Raw genomic sequence first — 22,937 nt, forward strand, 5'->3', positions numbered from 1 at the left:
TGCCAGAAACTAGAATACAAGGATGATTCTAAGAGATTCATACAAGTTCCCTCATAGAAGGGGAATAGAACTAGATCTTCTTAGCATATTGGGAGTGTGGGGGGTGTGAGTGGAGAGGATGCCAGAATAAAGAGTAGGGGAGGAGAGAAAAATCAGGTGGGACTAGGAAGATTTAGCCTGGGGAGGGAAAGACAAAAGAAAGATAGAGTGTGAGAGAGCATGAGAGAGAGAGATAGAGAGAGAGAGAAAGAGATAAGAGCATAAATGAAACATTTATTTGAAGTGGCTCACTTATATTTTCAGAGATTCAGTCCATTTTCATCATGGCATATAAAATGCTGGTGTACAGGTAGTTGCGCGTCTGGAGAACGAGCTGAGAATCCTACATTCTGTAGGCAATAGGAAGACTATTGAAATTCTGGAAGGTATTATGAGCATAGGAAACCTCTAAGCCTGCCCACACAGTGTCACCCTCCCTCCAAATGAACATACCCACCCCAAATCCAAGAAAGACAACCCTCCTATCAGTGGCACTCCCTGTGAAAGTATGTGGGCCAGCTACTTTTAAACTGTCACTAACTAGCACTAGAAGTTTATAATAATATCATTGCAAAATACATTTTTTCAACTCTAGAAGCCCCCAAAGTCTATCACAGTATCTCAACAATGTTAGAAAGTTCAATGTTGCTTCTGAGAATCCTGCAATCTCTTAATTGTAATCACCCATTAAAATCAAAATCAAAAAGCAGATCATATACTTCTAACATATAATGGCACAGGATATACATCAACATTCCAAATAAAGAGAAGAGTGAGGAAATACTGGGCCAAGGAAGACTGAGAAACGAATGGGCAAACTCCAATCTTTCCATCTCCATGTGATGTCAAAATCCTCTTAGATCTCCAACTCTATTCAGCTTTGTTGACTGCAAGCCACTTCTTTCTATTGGGCTGGATGCACTCCCTGTTAGCAACTCTCCTTGGCAGATATTCCATGACTCTGTCATCTCTACCATCACGTTTCTGTGTATCACATGCATGACTGATGCCGGAAAAGGTCAGAACAAGACATCAGATCCCCTAGAAGTGCAATTACAGATGGCTGTGAGCTGCTGTGTAGCTGCGGGGAATTAAGCACAGGTCCTAAGGAAGAGCCAACTGGACCCTTAACATTGAACCCATCTCTCTAGCCCTTTCTTGGGAAAAATTTTAAGCATGCCAACTAATGTATGTATTGAAGGTTAGCTTTGGTGCCTTAGTAAGGGTTTCCTATATCTAGCCATAATAAAAACTTTACTCTCTTCCATAGCTATTATCTCATTGTTCTAAATCCATTTACATATAACCTGTTTCGCTGTAATGGCTATTATGCAGGCAAATGTCAATGGATTTGTTAAAGCCTACCAGTAAAATAATTTGGGTACTTCTTAATTAGTTATGTTATTTAATCATTGCTTATTTAGTAGATTGTATTTGTCAGGACCTCTTCAATTATCACTCACTACACACAGAAGCTGGGAAAGATGTGTATCTCATGTAGGTATTAAATGAAATAACATTAAGAAAGAATATAATTCAGAAATTTAAATATTCATGTGTATTTCTTGAGTTATCTATAAGTGTATTTTTCTCAAAAAGTATATGATGTGAACTTAGGGAAAGTATGATACATGTAGAAAACAGGTAGTGGATGCTGCATCCTGAGTTGCCTGAAAGGGCAAGTTTGCCTGAGAGCAAGCTGGAAAGGTTAGCAGCACACTGCAAAAAGATATCAGTTCTGGTGGAATTTCCATAGGTGTCAGGCTATTTGGGGGATCCTAAGGTGGAGTACTATTGTATTCCTGTCGAGTTCTTCCCTGTCCCTGCCAGAAGAGTGGAAAATGTGAATGACATTTGGACCTGGAAATGCTTTGGAAATTAGTGAAAACTGGAAATTAGTGAGAACTAATGAAGTTTTCCTTTTTTAATTTTTCTGTCTGGATGGGGCAGTATCCTCCAAGTTGGAATCCAGGAAGAGTGCCACCAAACAAGACTCTGTGGTGAGAATGGGAAATTGAATTCTACCCATGGATCTGTAACTAGTTTCTTGGTTTTATTAGAATAATGCCAGAGCAACTTGGTAATATCAAAATATTAATACAATATACTTTTAAATTGTGTTAACATTTTCATCCTTGTGTTGTAATGTTCTGGAAATAGTATAAATCACTAGCCAAGTTTTGACTTTTTTTTTAACTACAATACCAGCATTTGCGTATGGTGAGGCATGAGGAAGGTGATTTCTTTTTTTTTTTTTTTTTTTATTTAATTTTATATAACAAAGTCCAATTAAATGAAAACAAACATTTATACACATTATTTGGGAATTTGGGTGTCGTTCTTTCCAAACAACTTCCTGCTGGTAAGGGGCGCTGTCTTGGGGGATTCAAAGAAGATTCAGATATCCTAGCTGTAGTCTGTAGGGCTGTTTTGTCCAGCTCTTTGGAATGTAGGATCAGCTTGTACTCTGTTTCAGGCGGTCTGGTGTGATCAAACCACATCAGTCTGGAAGGAATCCACATCTTTTCATTTTCTGTGGAAACAAAAATAGAAATCCTTTTCCCCAGTAACTTGTTCTTCAACTTAAATTTTGGAGTCAAAGTGTTTTTTTTTTTTTAAATTTATTATTTAACATGTCGATCCCAGTTCCCTCTCCCTCCCTCCCTCCCTCCCTCCCCTCCAGCCCTTCCTCCCTCCTTCCCTCCCTTTTGACCTCTCTGCCCTCTCCCATGCACTCTAAACACCCTCCCCTCCCAACCCCCCACCACAATACCATATGTAGGGGAATGCCATCCAGTTGGGGTCATATAGATCTGACAGGTCCTGTGAAGTAGGGACTAGGGCTTCTCTCCTATCTCTAGAATAAGGCAGTTATCCCTCCATGGGGGATATGTTTGCAAAGTCCTTTTGTGCACCAGGGATACATCCTGGCTCCATTGTCTGAGGTCTCTTAGACTGCTCAGTCCTTCTGGCTGAGACCCATATTCAGAGGAGTCAGTCCCCTGTTGGCTTCCCAGCTATCAGTCTAGTGGCCCTTAGCTCCTCCTTGTTCAGGTAAGCTGTCTCTATGTACTTCTACCGCATGGTCTTGTCCTCTCCATCTGCTTCTGGGTTCTAGTTCGACTCAGTGTTTATGTATGGGTGTTTGCTCCTGTTTTCAACAGGCATTAGTTGAGGACTCCATGGAGAAGTTAGTTGTTGATCTCACTCTCCGGGAAGGGCATTTATGATAGCCTTTCCACGGAAGCTGAGATTGTTAGTTGGGAGCAGTCTTGTAGTTCCCTCGACCTTTCTTTGTGTTCAACTTTATCTTCAAACCAATATTGGCTCCCTCTTTTAGTGGCTCTCTCTGTCTCTGTCTCTGTCTCTGTCTCTGTCTCTCTCTCTCTCTCTCTCTCTCTCTCTCTCTCTCTTTCCTATTTTCCATTCCTAACCAGGCTCAATCCTCCTGGTCGCACATGCCTAGCTCTCCTCCCTCTCATTTTCTCCTACTTCTCTCTCCATTAGCTGTCCTCCCCCACTTTACCTGAGGTCTGGTGGACTTGTCCCTTCCCAGTTCTGGGAGGGACTTTATATGAATCTCTTAGAATACAACTTGTATCCTAGTTCCTGTGGTGATGTGAATTATAGGCTGGTGATCATTTGATCTAGTTCTAAAATCCATATATGAGTGAGTACATACTGTGTTTCTCTTTTTGTGACTGGGTTACCTCATTCAGGATGGTTTCTTCAAGTGCCATCCACTTGCCTGCGAATTTCAAGATACCATTATTTTTTTCTGCAGAGTAGTATTCCATTGTGTAGATGTGCCACATCTTCATTAACCATTCTTCAATTGAAGGGCATCTAGGTTTCTTCCAGGTTCTTGCTGTTACAAATAGTGCTGCTATGAACATAGTTGAACAGATATCTTTGTTGCATTGATGTGAATCCTTTGGGTATATGCCTAAGAGGGGGATTGCCAGGTCTTGTGGTAAACTAATTCCCATTTTCCTGAGGAACCGCCATACTGATCTCCAAAATGGCTGTATGAGTTTGCACTCCCACCAGCAGTGGAGGAGTGTTCCACTTTCTCCACATCCTCTCCAACATAAGTCATGACTGGTGTTTCTAATTTTAGCCATTCTGGCAGGGGTAAGATGGTATCTCAAAGTTGTTTTGATTTGCATTGAGGAAGGTGATTTCAAGGCCACTGTGCTCTATCTAAGAAGAACTTGTCTCAATAAACTACATAGGTTGAGGAAATGGCTTATAAGTTAAGAGTACTGGCTGCTCTCCTAGAGAACCTCCCTTTCATTCCTAGTACTTAGTGATGGATCACAACCCTTCTTCACTCCAGTTTCAAGTGATCTGTATCCCAATTCAATCCTTCCAGAACACTGAGTGATTGTAGTATGCATGCAGACATATGTGCATGCAAAACACCCATTCTTGGGGGGGGGGGACTTAAAGAAACAGACCATATATGTCTTATTTAAATAAGTACAACTTTTAAATGGACATCAAATTTCAGTACATTCTGTGCACTATTTCATATTTTCTAACTTCTATTCTTATTTAAACCTTAAAAAGTATTTTAGATTTTTTTTTTTTTTAAAAAACAACATGTTCTCATAGAAAAATACAGATGCTATATATATATATATAAAAAAATTACTTAGAAATAGTATTATAACAAATTTTTAGTTTTTTATATTTATAGTTGCTCTGTAAATATATACATGTAAGTTTTTTTTATTATATAAAATTTTTTTTATTTATTTTTTAAAAAAAAGACCCCCCCCCCCCCCCCCCCCCCCCCCCCCTATATAACAAAGTCCAATTAAATGAAAACAAACATTTATACACAATATTTGGGAACGTGGGCATCGTTCTTTCCAAACTACATTCTGCTGGTAAGGGGCGCTGACATGGGGATTCGAAGAAGATTCAGAAATCCTGGCTGTAGTCTGTAGGGCTGCTTTGTCCAACTGTTTTGAATGTAGGATCACCTTGTACTCTGTTTCAGGTGGTCTGGCGTGATCAAACCACATTAGTCTGGAAGAAATCCACATCTTTTTATTTTCTGTGGAAACAAAAATAGAAATCCTTTCCCCCAGTAACTTGTCCTTCAACTTAAATATTGGAGTCAAAGCATTATTTTTTAATTTAATTTATTATTTTACATGTCGATCCCAGTTCCCTCTCTCCCCCCTCCTTCCCTCCCTCCCTCTATCCCTCCCTCCCTCCTTCCCTCCCTTTTACCCTCTCTGCCCTCTCAATGCACTCTAACCACCCTCCCCTCGCATCCCCCCACCCCAATTCAATATGTAGGGGAATGCCATCCAGTTGGGGTCATGTAGATCTGACAGGTCATGTGAAGTAGGGACTAGGGCTTCTCTCCTGTCTCTAGGTTAAGGCAGTTTTCCCTCCATGGGGGATGTGTTCGCAAGGTCCTTTTGTGCACCAGGGATACATCCTGGCTCCACTGTCTGAGGTCCCTTAGACTGCTCAGTCCTTCTGGCTGAGAGGCATATTCAGGAGGGCCTGAGTCAGCCCCATGCTGGCTTCCCAGCTATCAGTCTGCTGGCCCATTAGCTCCTTCTTGTTCAGGTAAGCTGTCTCTATGTGTTTCTGCAGCCTGGTCTTGTCCTCTCCATCTGCATCCGGGTTCTACTTCGACTCAGTGTTTATGTATGAGTGTTTGCTCCTGTTTCCATCAAGCACAAGTTTAGGACTCCATGGATAAGTTTGTTGTTGATCTCACTCTTCAGGAAGGGCATTTATGATAGCCTTTCCACGGAAGCTCAAATGGTTAGTTGGGAGCAGACTTGTAGTTTTCTAGACCTTTCTTTGTGTTCAATTTTATCTTCAAACCAATATTGGCTCCCTCTTTTATGATCTCTCTCTCTCTGTCTCTGTCTCTCACTTTCCTGTCTTCTATTCCTAACCAGGCTCAATCTTCCTGGTCGCACATGTTTTCCTTTCCTCCCCCTCATTTTCTGCTACTTCTCTTTCCATTTGCTGCCCCCGCCACTTCAACTGAGCTCTGGGGGACTTGTCCCTTCCCAGTTCTGTGAGGAACTTTATGTGAATCTCTTAGAATACACCTTCTATCCTAGTTCCTCTGGTGATGTGAATTATAGGCTGGTGTGAATTATATGTGATCCTTTGCCCTAGGTCTAAAGTCCAAATATGAGTGAGTACATACTGTGTTCCTCTTTTTGTGACTGGTTTACCTCATTCAGTATGGTTTCTTCAAGTGCCATCCACATCTTCTCCAACATAAGTCATCACTGGTGTTTCTAATTTTAGCCATTCTGGCAGGGGTAAGATGGTATCTCAAAGTTGTTTTGATTTGCATTTTTCTGATAGCTAAGGATGTGGAGCATTTTCTTAAGTGTCTTTCAGCATTTTTGATTTCCTCTATTGAGAATTCTTTCTTCAGTTATGTACCTCATTTTTAAATAGGGTTATTTGGTGTTTTGTTGACTAGTTCCTTGAGTTCTTTGTATATTTTGGAGATCAGCCCTTTGTCAGATATAGGATTGGTGAAAATCTTTTCCCAGTCTGTAGGCTGCCGTTTGGTCTTGTCCACTGTGTCCTTTGCCTTACAGAAGCTTCTAAGTTTGAAGAGGTCCCATTTATTAACTGTTGCTCTCAGTGTCTGTGCCCCTGGAGTTATATTCAGGAAGCGTTCTCCTATACCAATTTGTTAAAGGGTACCTCCTACTTTCTCTTCTAAGAGGATCAATATGGCTGGATTGATGTTGAGGTCTTTGCTCTATTTGGACTTGAGTTATGTGCATGGCGACAGACATGGTCTGTGCAGTCTTCTAGACACCCTCATTCAATTGTGCCAGCACCATTTGTCGCCCCATTGTATAAGTTTAGCTGTTTTGTCGAAAATCAGGTGTTCATAGGTTCGTGGATTAATATCAGGATTTTCAATTAGATTCCATTGGTCTACCTGTCTATTTTTATGCCAATACCAGGCTGTTTTCAGAACTATAGCTCTGTAGTAGTGCTTAAAGTCAGGAATGGTGATGCCTCCTGCAGTTCTTTTATTGAATAGGGTTGTTTTGGCTATCCTGGGTCTTTTGTTTTGCCATATAAAGTTGATTATTATCCTTTCAAGGTCGGTGAAGAATTGTGGTGGGATTTAATGGGGATTGCATTGAATCGGTAGATTGCTTTTGGTAAGATTACCATTTTTACTATGTTTATCCTACCTATCCAAGAACATGGGAGATATTTCCATTTTCTGGTATCTTCTTTACTTTCTTTCTTTAGAGTCACAAAGTTCTTATTATATAGATCTTTTAAGTGTTTGGTAAGCGTTACCCAAAGATACTTTATGTTGCTTGTGGCTATTGTAAAGGGTGATGTTTCTCTGATTTCTTTCTTTGTCTCTTTGTCGTGTGAAAAAAGTAGGGCTACTGATTTTTTTGAGTTTATCTTGTATCCTGCTAGTTTGCTGAAGGTGTTTATCAGCTGTAGGAGTTCCCTGGTAGAGTTTATTGTGTCGCTTATGTAAACTATCATATCAGCTGCAAATAGAGACAGTTTGACTTCGTCCTTTCCAATTTGGATCCCCTTGATCTCCTTTTGTTGTCTTATAGCACAAGCCAGTACTTCTAATACGATATTGAAGAGATATGGAGAGAGAGGACAGCCTTGTCTTGTTCCTGATTTTAGAGGAATTGGCTTAAGTTTCTCTCCATTCAGTTTGATGTTGGCAATTGGTTTGCTGTATATTGCTCTTATTATGTTTAGGTATGTTCCTGTTATCCCTGACCTCTCCAAAACCTTTATCATGAAAGGGTGTTGAATTTTGTAGAAAGATTTTTCAGCATCTAGGGAGATAATCACATGGTTTTTCTTTTTCTGTTTGTTTATATGGTGGATCACCTTGATAGAGTTTCGTATGATAAACCATCCTGCATTCCAGGGATGAACCCTACTTGGTCACGGAGTATGATTTCTCTGATGTATTCTTGAATTCAGTTTGCCAGTATTTTATTGAGTATTTTTGCATCGATGTTCATCAGCGATATTGGTCTGCAGTTTTCTTTCTTAGTTGTGTCTTTGTGAGGTTTGGGTACCAAAGTTATTTTGGCCTTATAAAAAGAGTTTGGCATTGAACCTTCTGTTTCTATATCTTGTGGATCAGTTTGAGGAGTAGTGGTATTAATTCTTACTTGAATGTCTGGTAGAATTCTGCCCTGAATCCATCTGGCCCTAGACTTTTTTTGGTTGGAAGGCTTTCGATGACTGCTTCTATTTCATTGCGGGTTATAGGTCTATTTAAGTTGTTTGTTCTTGATTTAATTTTGGTAAGTAAAAGTTATCCAGAAACTTGTCCATTTCCTTTGAATTTTCAATTTTTGAGGAATACAGATTTTCAAAGTATGACCTGAAAATTGTCTGGATTTCCTCTGTGTCTGTTGTTATGTTCCCCATTTCATTTCTGATTTTATTAATTTGCATGTTCTGTCTCTGCTTTTTCATTGATTTGGATAAAGGTTTGTCTATCTTGTTGATTTTCTCAGAAAACCAACTCTTTGTTGCATTGATTTTTTTTTTTTTTGTATTGTTTCCCTGGTTTCTATTTTGTTGATTTCATCCTTCAAGTTGATTATTTCCTGGCATCTACTCCTTCGGGGTGAATTCGCTTCTCTGTTTTCTAAGGTTTTCAATTGGGCTGTTAATTCTCTTATGTGACTATCCTCTGTTTTCTTCATATGCGCACTTAATGCAATGAACTTCACTCTCAGCACTGCTTTCAAGGTGTCCCATAAGTTTGGGTATGTTGTATCCTCATTCTCGTTGAATATTAGAAAGTCTTTAATTTCTTTCTTTATTTCTTCTTTGACCCAGGAGTGGTTCAATTGCACATTGTTCAGTTTCCATGAGTTTGCAGGTTTTCTGCTATTTGTGGTGTTGTTGAATTCCAATTTTAAAGCATGGTGGTCTGATAAGATACAGGGGACTATTCCTATTCTCTTGTATCTGTTGAAGTTTGTTATGTCACCTAGTATGTGGTTGATTTTAGAGAAGGTTCCATGTGGAGCAGAGAAGAAGATATATTCTTTTGTCTTTGGATGGAATGTTCTATAGATGTCTGTTAATCCCAGTTGAGACATAACTTCTGTTAATTCTTTTGTTTCTTTGTTGAGTTTCTGATTTGTGGTTCTGTCTAGTGTTGAGAGTGGTGCATTGAAGTCCCCCACTATAAGTATGTGAGGTTTTATATGAGCTTTGAGTTTTAGTAGTGTTTCTTTTACGAATGTGGGTGACTTTGTATTAGGGGCATAGATGTACAGAACTGAGACTTTGTGTTGATGGATTTCTCCTGCGATGAATATGAAATGACTGTCTTCATCTCTTTTGACTAATTTTGGTTTGAAGTCTAACTTGTTAGATATTAGGATAGCTAAGCCTGCTTGCTTCTTATTTCCTTTTGATTGGAAAATCTTTTCCCAAACCTTTACCCTGAGGTAATGTCTACCTTTGAATCTTAGATGTGTTTCTTGTATGCAGCAGAAGGATGGATTCTGTCTTCGTATCCATTCTGTTAGCCTGTGTCTTTTTATAGGTGAGTTAAGACTATTAATGTTGAGGGTGAGTAAGGACCATTGATTGTTGATGCTTGTTTGATCTAGGTTTGTTGTTGGCAGTGATATTGTGAATATATTAGTTCTGCTTCACCCTTGGTTTCTAGTGTAGTTGGATTATTTGTTGTCTACATTTTTGCGGGCATAGTTACCTTCCTTGGGTTGGAATTTTCCTTCCAATACTTTCTGTAGGGCTGGATTTGTAGATACGTATTGGGAAAATCTGCTTTTGGCGTTAAATATCTTGTTCTCTCCATCTACAGTGATTGGGAGTTTTGCTGGATATAGTAGCCTAGGTTGGCATCCGTGTTCTCTTAATACTTGTAGAACATCTCTCCAGGACCTTCTGGCCTTGTGGGTTTCCATGGAGAAGTCAGGTGTATTTTTGATAGGTCTGCCTTTATATGTTACCTGTCCTTTTTCCTTCGCTGCTCTTAATATTTTTTCTTTATTCTGTATGCTAGGTGTTTTGATTATTATATGTCAAGGGGTCTTTTTCCTTTGGTCCAGCCTATTTGGGGTTCGGTATGCTTCTTTTCCTTTCATGGGCATGTCCTTCTTCAAATTTGGAAAGTTGTCCTCGATGATTTTGTTGAATATGTTTTCGGCACCTTTGAGCTGGGCTTCCTCACCTTACTCTATGCCTATTATTCTTAGGTTTGGCCTTTTCATGGTGTCCCACATTTCCTGTATGTTTTTTGTTAAGGATTTGTTGGATGCATGATTTTCTTTGGTCGATGATTCTATTTCTTCTAGTTTATCTTCTGCGCCTGAGATTCTCTGTTCCATCTCTTGAATTCTATTGGTTATGGTTGTGTCTGTAGTTGCCGATTTTTTGCCCAGCTTTTCAATATCCAGCATTCCTTCCGTTTGTGTTGTCTTTATTTTCTCTATTTCAGTTTTCAAGTCTTGAACTATTTCCTTTACCTGCTTAATTGTTTTTTCTTGGCTTTCTGTACTTTCCTTAAGAAATTTGTTCATTTCTTCCATTTTTTTGTTTGTTTTTTTCATCCATTTCTTTAAGGGATTTTCTCACATCTTCTTTGAGGGTCTCTATCATTTTTATGATGGTGATTTTTAAGTCATACCCTTCTGCTTCCTCTGCTTTGTTGTTGTGTTCCATTCTAGTTGGTGTAGTTTCCCTAGATTCTGGTGGTGTCATGCTTGTCTTTCTGTTGTTAGGTGTTCTCTTGTATTGCCTTCTTCCCATAGCTTCTTCCAGTAGGTGTTGGTTGGGTTTCCCCCTCTCTCTATGATACTTCCCCAATGGGCTTATGTGGGTCTGTGATTCAATATCTGTAGCTCTGTGTGGTCCAAATTCTCTTCGAGGTTTCTCCGCAGACAGGAATCCAAGGATGGTGTCAAGGATGAGGATCCAGAAGAAGATGCCAGCAGGTACTCACAGTGGTCCTCTGGCCAATAGCTCTGGCCAATAGCTCTGCCCAGTAGCTGGTGGAAGAGGACAAGGGCTGAGCTGGAACTTGAGAAGGTTTTGCAGGATAGTTGGATCTCCCTGGAAACTGGCGCTCTCCAGCTGAGACCTCTTTCTTTGGCAGAGGCCAGGATTTGGTGATCAAGGATGTTGCCTGCAGGAACTCAGAGTAAACCCGCAGAGATAGGCGGATCTCTGGGAGGGGCCCAGGACTCCAGCAGAGGACTGGAGGCAGGGTCAGAATCCAAGCTGGTGGAAATTATGGGTGGTCCCATGTGGATAGTCAGGTCTCCTTTGTTCAGAGTTGCTCAGAGAAGTCTCCGAAGTAGGGTTGACTGTTGGCTCCACCCTCTGTCCCAGTGCTCAACCATTTTGGCAGGACCATGTGTGGGGTAGGGCACAGGGTAGGGGGGGTAGTCTGGCCTTGGGGATGGGTGGGGGTGTATCAGAGCTCCAAGGGTGCTCTAGATGGGGACCTGAGACAGGAGCAGCAGGATCAGGGGCCAACCCAGGGAATTCGGGTGGGGGAGGGGGGAAAAGAGATTGTAGGGGAAAGACAGCCCTGATTGGACCCAGACTCACCTCTGGCCAATAGCCAGCAGAAGAGGACAAGGGCTGAGCTAGAACTTGAGAAGGTTTTGCAGGATAGTTGGATCTCACTGGAAACTCTAGATTTTTAAATATAGCATTAATTTGGGTCAATTAGAAATTATAAACACCTTAACAATTTTCTTTCTTTCTTTATTTTATATAACCAAGTCCATTTAAATGAAAACAAATATTTATAGACAATATTTGCGAATTTGGGCATCATTCTTTCCAAACTACTTCCTGCTGGAAAGGGGCACAGACATGGGGGATTCTAAGAAGATGTAGAAATCCTGGCTGTAGTCTGTAAGGCTGCTCTGTCCAGCTGTTTTGAATGTAGGATCACCTGGTACTCTTTTTTCAGGCAGTCTGGCTTTATCAAACCACTTTAGTCTGGAAGGAATCCACAGCTTTGCATTTTCTGTGGAAACAAAAATAGAAATCCTACTCCCCAGTAACTTGTCCTTGAACTTAAATTTTGGAGTCAAAGCATTTTTTAATTTAATTTATTATTTTACATGTCGATCGCAGTTCCCTCTCCCTCCCTCTCTCCCTCCTTTATTCCCTTTCTCCCCCCTCACTTTCCAACCTCCCTTCCTTTTACCCTCTCTGCCCTCTCACTTGCACCCAAACCACCCTTCCCTCCCACCCCCCACCACAATTCCATATGAAGGGGAATGCCATCCAGTTGGGGTCATGTAAATCTGACAGGTCATGTGAAGTAGGGACTGGGGCTTCTCTCCTGTCTCTAGGTTAAGGCAGTTATCCCTCCATGGGGGATATGTTCACAAGGTCCTTTGGTGCACCAGGGATACATCTTGGCTCCACTGTCTGAGGTCCCTTAGACTGTTCAGTCTTTCTGGCTGAGACCCATATTCAGCGGGGCCTGAGTCAGTCCCATGCTGGCTTCCCAGCTATCAGTCTGGTGGCCCATTATCTCTTCCTTGTTCACGTAAGCTGTCTCTATGTGTTTCTGCTGCCTGGTCTTGTCCTCTCCATCTGCTTCTGGGTTCTAGCTCGACTCAGTGTTTATGTATGTGTGTTTGCTCCTGTTTCCAAAAGGTATTCCATGAGGGCTCCATGGATAATTGTTGATCTCACTCTCCGGGAAGGGCATTTATGGTAGCCTTTCCATGGATGCTCATATTTTTAGTTGGTGGCAGTCTTGTAGTTCTCTAGTCCTTTCTTTGTGTTCAGTTTTCTTTTCAAACCAATATTGGCTCCCTCTTTTATGTTCTCTCTCTCTCTCTCTCTCTCTCTCTCTCTCTCTCTCTCTCTCTCCTGTCTTCTATTCTTAACCAGGCTATATCTTCCTGGTTGCACGTGTTTTCCTTTCCTGCCCCTCGTTTTCTCCTACTTCTCTCTCCTTTCACTGCCCCCATTCCTGCCACTTCCCCTGTGCTCCGGGAGACCTAACAGCATCTTAACCATTTTCATTTCCTGTGTGTTTGATAAATGTGTATGGTTATTTTTTTTTCTTTTTCTTAATGATAGGGTTTCAAAGTAGCAATGGTTCCAGTCATGGAAGTCACTCTATTGACAAGGCTAGCCTTGAATAGACAGAGATCCACCTTCCTCTACAACCCTTGTTCTGGGATTCATTCTCACTACCTCATCTTCCTGGTGTATATCTAGTTTAAAAAGTATCCGTTTCGATCTTCATGATCTATAATTGTGTTTGAGAGTGAGCTAGGTAGAGTGTTACTACCATGCTTAAAGATTTCTGTTGAGTTCGTAAAATTACTTAGGAGAGAAAACAAGGACCTCCTCAACCCATGTGGAAAACTGAGCCTGTTACCATTCTTGCTTCAACATTATGGAATTCTTTCTTCTTTGCCTGCCACTCCCAGGAAAGGAGCTGTGAATCAAGCCACTACACAGACTAATGATTGTGACTCTGTTACAGAAAGCAACTTTTCCCAACTCTGGCCCTGCTAAATGCAAAGTGGCTGTCCATGGCTTGACTCCTCCACTGGTGACCAAGGTTTCAGGCCCTAGAGATCATGGACACCCTGACATTCCACAGAATCCAAGAGGCCAGAAACCACCACCACTTCCTGCAGATGCTCGACAGTATGTCCCATCAAAGGTATGTGCTGGCCCAAGGTTTCCTCCAAAGTCAGGTAGGCTTTTTAAAAGGCCCTTATATGAATAAATATGTATCTGTGTGTTCCTTCATGTTTGGTTCCTGTTACGATGAGAAACACTGGCCAGAAGCAACTTGAGGGAGAAAGGGTTGTCATGGCTCACAGGTAACAGTCCAGCAGCAAAGAAGTCAATGTTTCACCTTGAACTACCTTAGGGAATTTTGAATTTTAAATGTACTGTGATAGTTCAGAAGATCAGCAAATTTACAAGCACTTTTTTTCTCCTCAAGGCAGGGTTTTTCTATAACTTTTGAGCCTGTCCTGGAATTCACTCTGTAGACCAGGCTAAGCTTGAACTCACAGAGATCCACTTGACTCTGCTTTCCAATTTTGGGATTAAATGCCTGTGCCACCAATGCCTAGCTACAAGCAGGTTTCAGGCCCAAATTATGCGTATACCATTTTATAGAAATGTGTACTGAGGCTGATATTTACATTAATTATTTATATTTTGTCTTTAGATTACTGGCTAAAGTGCTTAAAAGTATTTCTTCTGGGTAGTTCTTCCCACATTATCATATTTAAAATCTAAGATCACATTAATTATTTGCTGAAATCATTGAAATTTCTTCTTACACTTACATTTTAAAATAAAAGATTTTTTTTCTTTTATAGCATACTTTCCCCTTTGGAATCAGAAGTTTCTACACAATAAATCATGTTTTAAAGCAATAGAGAAGAACCAGCTTAGTTATCCCTGCCTGTTCTCTTCCCTCATATCTATTCTTAACCTTCCAAGAGTATGACATGTATTTTCATTCGGAAGTTTTGTAGTTGTTCTTGTCATTACAGAAAATTTATTTAGGATATCATGCCAGGATCACTGATTTCAATGTTACTCTTGAAAGTTTTACTACATTGAAATCTGTTCTACAATATGTCTTGAGTGTATTGAGATCAAGAGTAGCTGCTAAGACAGTGCAAAGACATCTGAAATTGGTGGTGGTGTTCCATGTAGGTAAGAAGTCCACTTTAAATATCAAGATTATTTGTAAGATCAAATATTGTGGTGTGAGTTTTGTACCAGTATGGGCTGTAGTTTGTGGTTTACCATGTGTGCCATACAGGATTTCAACCTCCACTGTCGTTTACTCATCTCTTGCAACAGGGTAGAATGTGTACAAACTGAGGGGCTTTCCATTTTCCCTTCTCCCAACTTCTGGGTTCTTCTCCCCACTCTCTCTTTTGAGAAGTAGAAATGAACTCTCTCCAGACTTGATTCTGCCTTCCAAACAATCTTCCCCAGAACCTCCACAAACACAGGAGACCTGACCATTTCTATGGCGGTCATTTCTTCTCATTTTCAGTTCAAGATCACTTTTGTTACTTATGTGATTATATTGTTGCTCAAATTGCAGCTTAATGGAAACATATTGTCAGGATAGTAGTTTGTAGAAAAGATGATTTAAATATGAATCTTATGAGTGAATTATTTCCACTTCATTTTATTCTGCATAATGTATTTTACTTTGATTATGTCATCCATAATTGTGGAAGTTTTATACAGGCAATCTCATAATTGATGTATCTTAAACTCAAAAAGCTGTTTCTTTATACCAGAAATGTGTTCACCATGATTTTAGGCAAAAGTAAAGGTAACTGTGTGTTTAATCAAATGAATTTTAATTTATTTAAAGCATTGTTTGTCTTTGGTATTACTGAACCCAGCCAGTTTCCCATAAACGTTTTCCACTAAATTAGTCTTTTCAGCTGTGCAAAAAATTAGTCCTTCAAAAGAGAAGTTTGTGGGGGGCTGGACTGATGGTGAATCATTAGTTAAGACTGGAATCTAGTGCAGATAAGAGGACATGGTCTTGGTTCCTAACATCCACATGGCAATTCCAATCCCAGGAAAACCAATGGCCTCTTTTACCTACAATTTCACAATGTATGTATGTGGTGCTTACCCATACATATAGTGTACAGATATTCATGAAGTACACTAGGCATGCCTGTAATGTACCAGGTATTCATTGTTGCAAAAGGCATACACGTAGTGCACTAAGCATGCAAGTAGAGCACAGGCATGCATGCAATGCTATGTACAATATGCTTGCCCATGTTATACATCATTCATGATATGTACCAGCATGTATGTAATGCTCTATACAGGTATGTAGTTCATGGTTGTGAGTATATAGTCCAGAGGCATGCAAGTACACAAAATACTTGCATACATAAATTACAGAAAAAAAAACTAAAAATAATAAAACAACATAAATTAACATAAAATATTTTTTTCTTTTTTGTTTTAATGTAAATTAACTCATTTATTAGAGGCAGGGGTTTCCAAGCAATAGCATTTCTACTGGTCTTTCAGTTCCTTCAGTCCTCTGATGGCAGACTTCACTGTGACTGCAGAAATAGTGTTGTGAGTCTAGGCCCCACCTGCCACTATATTCATGCAGGAACCACAGTGCCAGATGCCAACTGCTCATCTCTTCATCGTGGTCTTGCCACAGAAGGAGCAAGTGTACTTGGCGTGCTGGCTGATTTCAATTTTCTTCACCATTTTCCGGAGGGAGGCACCATAGTGGGTCCCGTATTTCCCGATGATCCTGACCATCTTGGCGCGTTTAGCCATGTAGCTGGAACCTAAGCCCAAGCCCGGAGAGCACATTTTTCTTTTTTCTTTTAATTTCTTTCTATTTATTTATTTAATTATTTATTTTGAGAAATGGGACAGGGTTTTTCTTTGGCTTTGGAGGCTGTCCTGGAACTAGCTCTTGTTCATGACGTTGGTCTCAAGCTCATTTAATCTGCCTGCCTCTGCCTCCCAAGTGCAGGGATTACAAGCATGCACCACCACTGCCTAGCCAACATTTGTGGATTTTCTGATTTGAGTATCTTACAAAGTATGCACCCTACTACTTTTAGTTAGATATAAATGACCCAAAATAAAGCAATACATTTTAAAACCTTAAATATGTTTTATACTTGAAAGACAGGATATTGTCTAATGATGAATTTCAGGATTTTCTTTTGTCCACTGACTAGTTTTAAGGTTCACAACCAATGGGTGTGTGTGTGTGTGTGTGTGTGAGAGAGAGAGAGAGAGAGAGAGAGAGAGAGAGAGAGAGAGAGAGAGGAGAGAGACAGATATACAGAGAGAGAGAGCATGCACAAGCAGACACAGGCACACCCAATTTGTGCTAAATGTATGATGATTAGTTAACAGCTGTAAGATAATTTTTCTACAGTAGGTTATTTAGAGAGCTCAGGGTCTCAGGCTGACACAGGGAGTAATTCCCCTATATCCTGGAAGTTCTACTGACTGGTTTCTTATATAATTTCTGGTTCTCTTATTTTGACTTTCTAGTTATTGATTTGTTTGTTTCTTAGAGACAGGGTTTTTGTGTGTGTAGCTTTGATTGTCCAGGCACTTGCTGTGTTGACCATGCTTGCCTTGAATTTGGAGCCATTCCTGTTTCTGCCCATGGAGTGCTGGAATTAAGGGCATGAATCTCTACATCTTTCGTTTTATTCTTAATGTGTGAAATATTGATTGTTTTCTGTGGGTTGGGTTGAGAGAGCTGACACCATGTAACTGTCCTAAGGCACCTCTTTCTGAGGTAGGGAGTTGAAGTTTCTCCAGACTGGTGTTCATGTTCTTGGTCTTGCGTACTGATAGGAATGGAGGTTGAGACCTAACTAATGAATTTCCTATCAGGGGGTTGAATCAGTGGTTTTTCTCTATTCAGTTGGATTTTGCATAGGTGTCAAGGGACAGCATAAGAACTCATTCTCTTGCACAGAGCTGTGATAGTGACTAGAATGGTTCCCTAGTGTCATTGGGAAAAGTCAGTGGTCAGGAGGTGTTTCTGCTCCAGACAGGAAGCTAAGCTTTGTGTTGAACACACGGTTTCCCCCTGTTCTGTTTCTACATTTTTACAACATGTATTTCTACCTCATCATTCCCATTTTATTCTTGATTGAGCAGATTTAAAAGAACTTATGACTGGTAATTATTTACAATAAAGTTTTATATTGAAACTTTTGTAATCTTGACATCATTAAATCTCTGTTTCAACCCGTTTTGCTTCTTTCTCTTCCTGGACCACTATTTTACTGTCTGTTAGCTATTTCTATTCCCAAAATGCTATTAATTTTACCATGCATAGAAGCATGCATACTTGTTCTATATCTGACCTAAAATTTACATTTCAAGAAATCGAACTCATGATTTAAAGGCTAATTCTGGCCTGAAGTAATCACATACTAAATTTCAGTCCCTTTCTCTGTGAATCCTAGAGACCAAGTTTTATGCTATGTCATCATTTGCTCTTAGCATCAAGACAAGAGCCTGAAAACACATTTAGTTTCCCTTACACTTTGGGTAATTGAAGTAATAATGGGAAGGGTGAAAGCTCAAGGAATTGAATTGTGCATTTTTTTGACCAATACAAATGTATAATCATAGGTTCTCTGCTTTATCTGCCTTTAAAAACAAAACATAAAAGCAATATATAATCCTTAGAAAGTTAGACAATGGTAGATACAATGGAAAGCATCTGTTCAGAAGCAATGTTAACAACTCTTCAGAGGATGCTGCCATGTGGCTTTTGTCCTTCAACTGCCTTTTTAAATATAGATTCTTATATTGACAGCATATTATATATTTATATATATCCATGAACATATTTTTAAATTTTTTTTTTCATTTCACATAGAAACAACATATTCTTCTCACTCTCCTTCTGCACAATGACGCACTTCCACCAATAAGGCCATACCTCCTAATAGTGCCACTTCCTTTGGGAGCCATTTTTTCCCAAACCACCACAGTTGGCATCTCACACAGATTGTGAGACACATTTCCTCCGTCTCTTTTTATAGGCAGGACTACTTGTAAGGTTAAGCTTTTGTTGCTGAGTTGGTCTCTCAGTCCCTCAATTTGAAGCCTCACCTGATTATAGCAAATGGCCGGTACAGGATCTGGATCCCTTAACTGTGGTCAGACTTGTAGTTTCCTGGGAGTTTCTATTGCACTAGATTTCTTGTTCATCCCTGACATTTCCACACACAATCTTCAAATTGCTTAGGGTCCAGCTGGAAAGGTCAGCAGCACATGACAAAAGAATATCTGTTCTGTCTCCCTCTGCTTTGAGAATCCTAATGAGGAACACTATTGTATTTGTGTCAATTTATTCTCTTCCCTGGCATGGGGAGTGGAACATGTCAGTGCCATTTGGATCTGAAAATGGTCTAGGAATAAAATAAAACTCATCAAGTTTTCCTGGTTTAATTTTCCTGTCTAGATAGGCCAGTATCCTCTACTTTGGAATCCGGGAAGAGTGCCAGCAAACATAACCCTGGGGTAAGTATTGGACATTGAAATCTACCCGTGGATCCACAAGGAGTTTCTTGATTTGATTAGAACAAGACAGAGCTCTTCTACTGTATGATATCTCCATATTTATGAAATATACCTGAACTTAGCATTAACCCTTTCATTGTTGGCTTATAACCTGGGAAATTGTACAGATCACAGGCCAGGTATTGATGGTCCATGTAATCCTAGCATTTAGGCAGAAGGATGGCAATTTGAAAGCTAGTTTGTTTTGTATAAGCAGATCTTGTCTCAAAAAACTACACAGGCTGGAGAAATGGCTTAGAGGTTAAGAGCCTTGCCAACTCTCGTAGAGGACCTGGGTTTGTTTCCAAGCACCTGAGTGATGGCTCCCAATACTTAACTCCTGTTTCAAGAGATCTAAAGCCCAAGTCTATCCTTCCAGAACACTAGATGTGTGTAGTATGCAGACATACATGATGGCAATATACCAATTCATGTGTAATTTAAAAGAACACTAAAATAAGGTACCTAATACTTTAAAAAGTTCAACGTTTAGATGAATTTCAAAATTTATTTGCATGCTGTACACTATTTCAGATATTTCTTCCTTGATACCTTATTTGAATCTTAAAGTTTATTTTCGTTTTCAAATATAGCATTAATTTTGGCCATTTTTAAAAATCAACATCTTTACCATTTTCCTTTTATTGGTGTTTTTTTGTAAAAGTTTCTTTTATTTGTATGTTCCCCCCCCCTGGAGATAGGGTTTTCCAGAATCTATGGAGCATGTCCTCGAACTCAGAACTCACACTTTTCACCAGATTGGCCTCGAACTGGCAGAGATCCACCTACCTTTGCTTTCTGAGTTCTGTTATTTAAAACCTGTGCTACCACCACATGATACATTTCTATTTTTAGAGAGTCTGTTTTGATATGCTTGAACTGTACTTGCATTTTAGGATGAGTGTTACTACCTATCATGCTTAAAGATTTCTCCTGAGTTATTTAAAATACTTAGGATAACAAATAAGGGGCTCCTACCCTTCTGTGGAAAACTGCCTGTTCTCATGCTTTCTGGAGTTCCATGTACTGCTTTCTTTTACGCCTTTCACATCCAGTAAAGGATCTGTGAATCAAACAATTTCACTGACTGTTGATTGCCACTCTGTTACAGAAATCAACTTTTCCCAATTCTGGCTATGCTGGATGCAAAGCTTCTGGACCAGACTTGAATGTTCCACTGGTTCCTGAGGTCAGACCCCCCAGAGGCCCTGCCTTCCCAGGGGATCCAGGTTGCCATGTTCTGCCTCCAGGAAACATCTATGGAGATGCTCCACAGTATGATCCACCAAGGGACTTCCCAGGCCCACCATTCCCTCCTATGCCAGGTAGGCTTTTTTAAAGGACCATGTATGTGCATCAGTGCTTATCAGTGCTTCCTTTCAAGTTCGCTTCCTGTTAGTGTAAGAAACACTGGCTGGAACTAACCTGAGGAGGAAAGGGTTTATATGGCTCACAGGTCACTATTCAGCAAGAAAAGAAGTCAATCCACCCTAGGTAATTAGAATTTAATATGTCCAGTGTTAGATCAGATAATCAATAAATTCACAAGCACATTTTCCTTGTTTTATTCCTCTAGGCAGGGTTTCTCTATAGCTTTGGAGACTTTCCCGAAAATCATTGTGCAGACTAGACTAGCCTTGAAATCACAAATATCCACCTGTCTCTGCTTCCCAAATGCTGGGTTTACAGTCTTGAGGCACAAATGTCCTGCTACAAGCAGTTTCACCTTAAAACATTTGTATTTTATTTGACAGAAATGTTTTGAGGCCATTATAGTAATTAATTATAGTTGTTTTTCTTAAGATATCTGACTAAAATATTTTAAATCATTTCTCCTGTGTAGTAGTTCCTACAGGATCATATTTAAAATCTGAGACCATAGCTATTAGTTGAATTCATTGAAATATTTTCCTACCATTACATTTTAAAAGAAATGTAATGTACTGCTTTTACATCATACTTGCTCCTTTGGAATCATGAGTTTCTACACAGTTAATTATGTTTTTAAGTAATAGATAAGAACCAGCTTAGTTGTCCTAGGTCTCTCTCTCTCTCTCTCTCTCTCTCTCTCTCTCTCTCTCTCTCTCTCTCTCTCTCTCTCTCTCTCTCTCCCTTTCTGTCCTCACCTCTGCTCTTAAACTTCTATTGGAATGGCATGAGTTTTGTTTGGGAAGTATTAAGTTAGTCCTTAGCATTAGAGGAAATGTTTCTATTAGGATATCAGTTCAGGATCACTGATATGCATGTTAAGTTTGAAAGTTTTACTCCATGGAAAAGCTGTTTTACAGTAAGTGTGGATTGCATTGAGATCTTTTTATCTGCCAAGTTAGGACAAACAAACCCGAAAGTGTTGTTGATGTTCTTATTATTCCTAAGTAGATAAGAAGTCCAATTTTGAAGGTCAAGTTTTATATGTGAGAACGAATATTGTGATGTGAGTGTTTGGATAACAGAGTAGGGGCTGGAGTTAGTGTTTCAATAAGTGTACAGTACAGGATTTCTTCTACCATTGTCTTCTACCCATCTCTTTGAGCAGGGAGAAATGTGTATGAACCAAGGTGCTTTCCATCTTATCTTCACTCAAGAGTTGGGTTCTTTCCCCCACTCCCATATCCTCCAGAAAACATCTATGGTGATCAATGTGGCTATTTTCCTACAAGAATCTTCCCTGGTCCACCATTTCCCCCAATGGCAGGTAAGCTTTTTTAATGGTTCTTGTGTATGTCAATGTTTATCTGTGTTTTCTTCAAGTTTGCTTCCAGTTACTGTGTTAAAACTATCCTTAACCAACTTGAGGTTGTAAGGGTTTATATGGTTCACAGGTTATATCCCAGCCACAAGAGAAGTCAAGGCTTCCCTTGACTTAGGGAATTTTGAATTTTGATTGTTTTTTGATAGGTCAGAAAAATCAGCAATTTTACCAGAGGGTTGGTTTTTTTGTTTGTTTGTTTGTTTTGTTTTCCTCAATTCAAGGATTTGCTATCACTTTGGAGCCTGTGTTGGTCTGCTTACCTTCCAAATTAGTACAAACACACCTGAAACTGATGGTGAAGTTATTTTTTTTCCTAACTAGGTGAGAAGTATTTATTTGAGAGTTGAAATATGTTGGTGTTAGTGTGTGGATATCAGGATATGGGCCTGACTTAGTGGTTGAACAAGTGTGTAGTATGTGGTTTCAACTTGCATTGTCCTTTACCCATCTCTTCCAACAGGAAGAAATGCATACGAACCATGGGGATTTATACCTTACCTTCCTATAAGAGCTGGGTTCTTCCCCCCACCACCATATCCTCCAGAAAATCTCTATGGAGATCCAAGACATTGCATTCCACCATGGGATTTTGCTAACCCAACTTTTCATCCATTTCCAGGTAGGCTACTTGAAAGTCCACGTATGACTCAATATTTATCAGCTTTTGTTCAAGTTTGGTTACTATTACTGTGAGAAACATAGGCCAGAACAATCTTCGGGAGAATAGTGTTTATATAGCTCACATGTTACAGTCTATAGTAGGTACTAAACTAGCTAACATTAAGAAAGAATAAAATTCAGAAATTTAAATTTTCATTGTGTATTTGTTGAGTTATTTATTAGGGAAATTTTTACGTAATAGTATATTCTATATGCTGAGGGCAAGGTTGGCACAGGTAGAAGGATGGAACTGGGTGGTGCATCCTGAGTTGTTTCCTTAGGCTGACAGGGCTGAATAGGTCAACATCACCCTGCAAAAGGATATCTGTGCTGTTTAAATTTCTCCTAGTCTGAGGCTGCTTTTGGC

General features: G+C 39.8%; 1 protein-coding gene across 1 annotated transcript in view; it reads left to right on the forward strand.

Annotated features, from left to right (window-relative positions):
* The window catches only part of LOC127214583 (melanoma inhibitory activity protein 2-like), a 108,874-nt gene that overhangs the window by 59,177 nt on the left and 26,760 nt on the right, over positions 1 to 22,937 (forward strand). Inside the window, 2 exon segments of the mRNA XM_051174945.1 lie at positions 13,562 to 13,744; positions 20,270 to 20,483. Coding sequence (XP_051030902.1) covers positions 13,562 to 13,744; positions 20,270 to 20,483 — 397 coding nt within the window.

Source organism: Phodopus roborovskii, unplaced genomic scaffold (assembly GCF_943737965.1).
Source record: "Phodopus roborovskii unplaced genomic scaffold, PHOROB, whole genome shotgun sequence".
NCBI classification, from domain to species: Eukaryota; Metazoa; Chordata; class Mammalia; order Rodentia; family Cricetidae; genus Phodopus; species Phodopus roborovskii.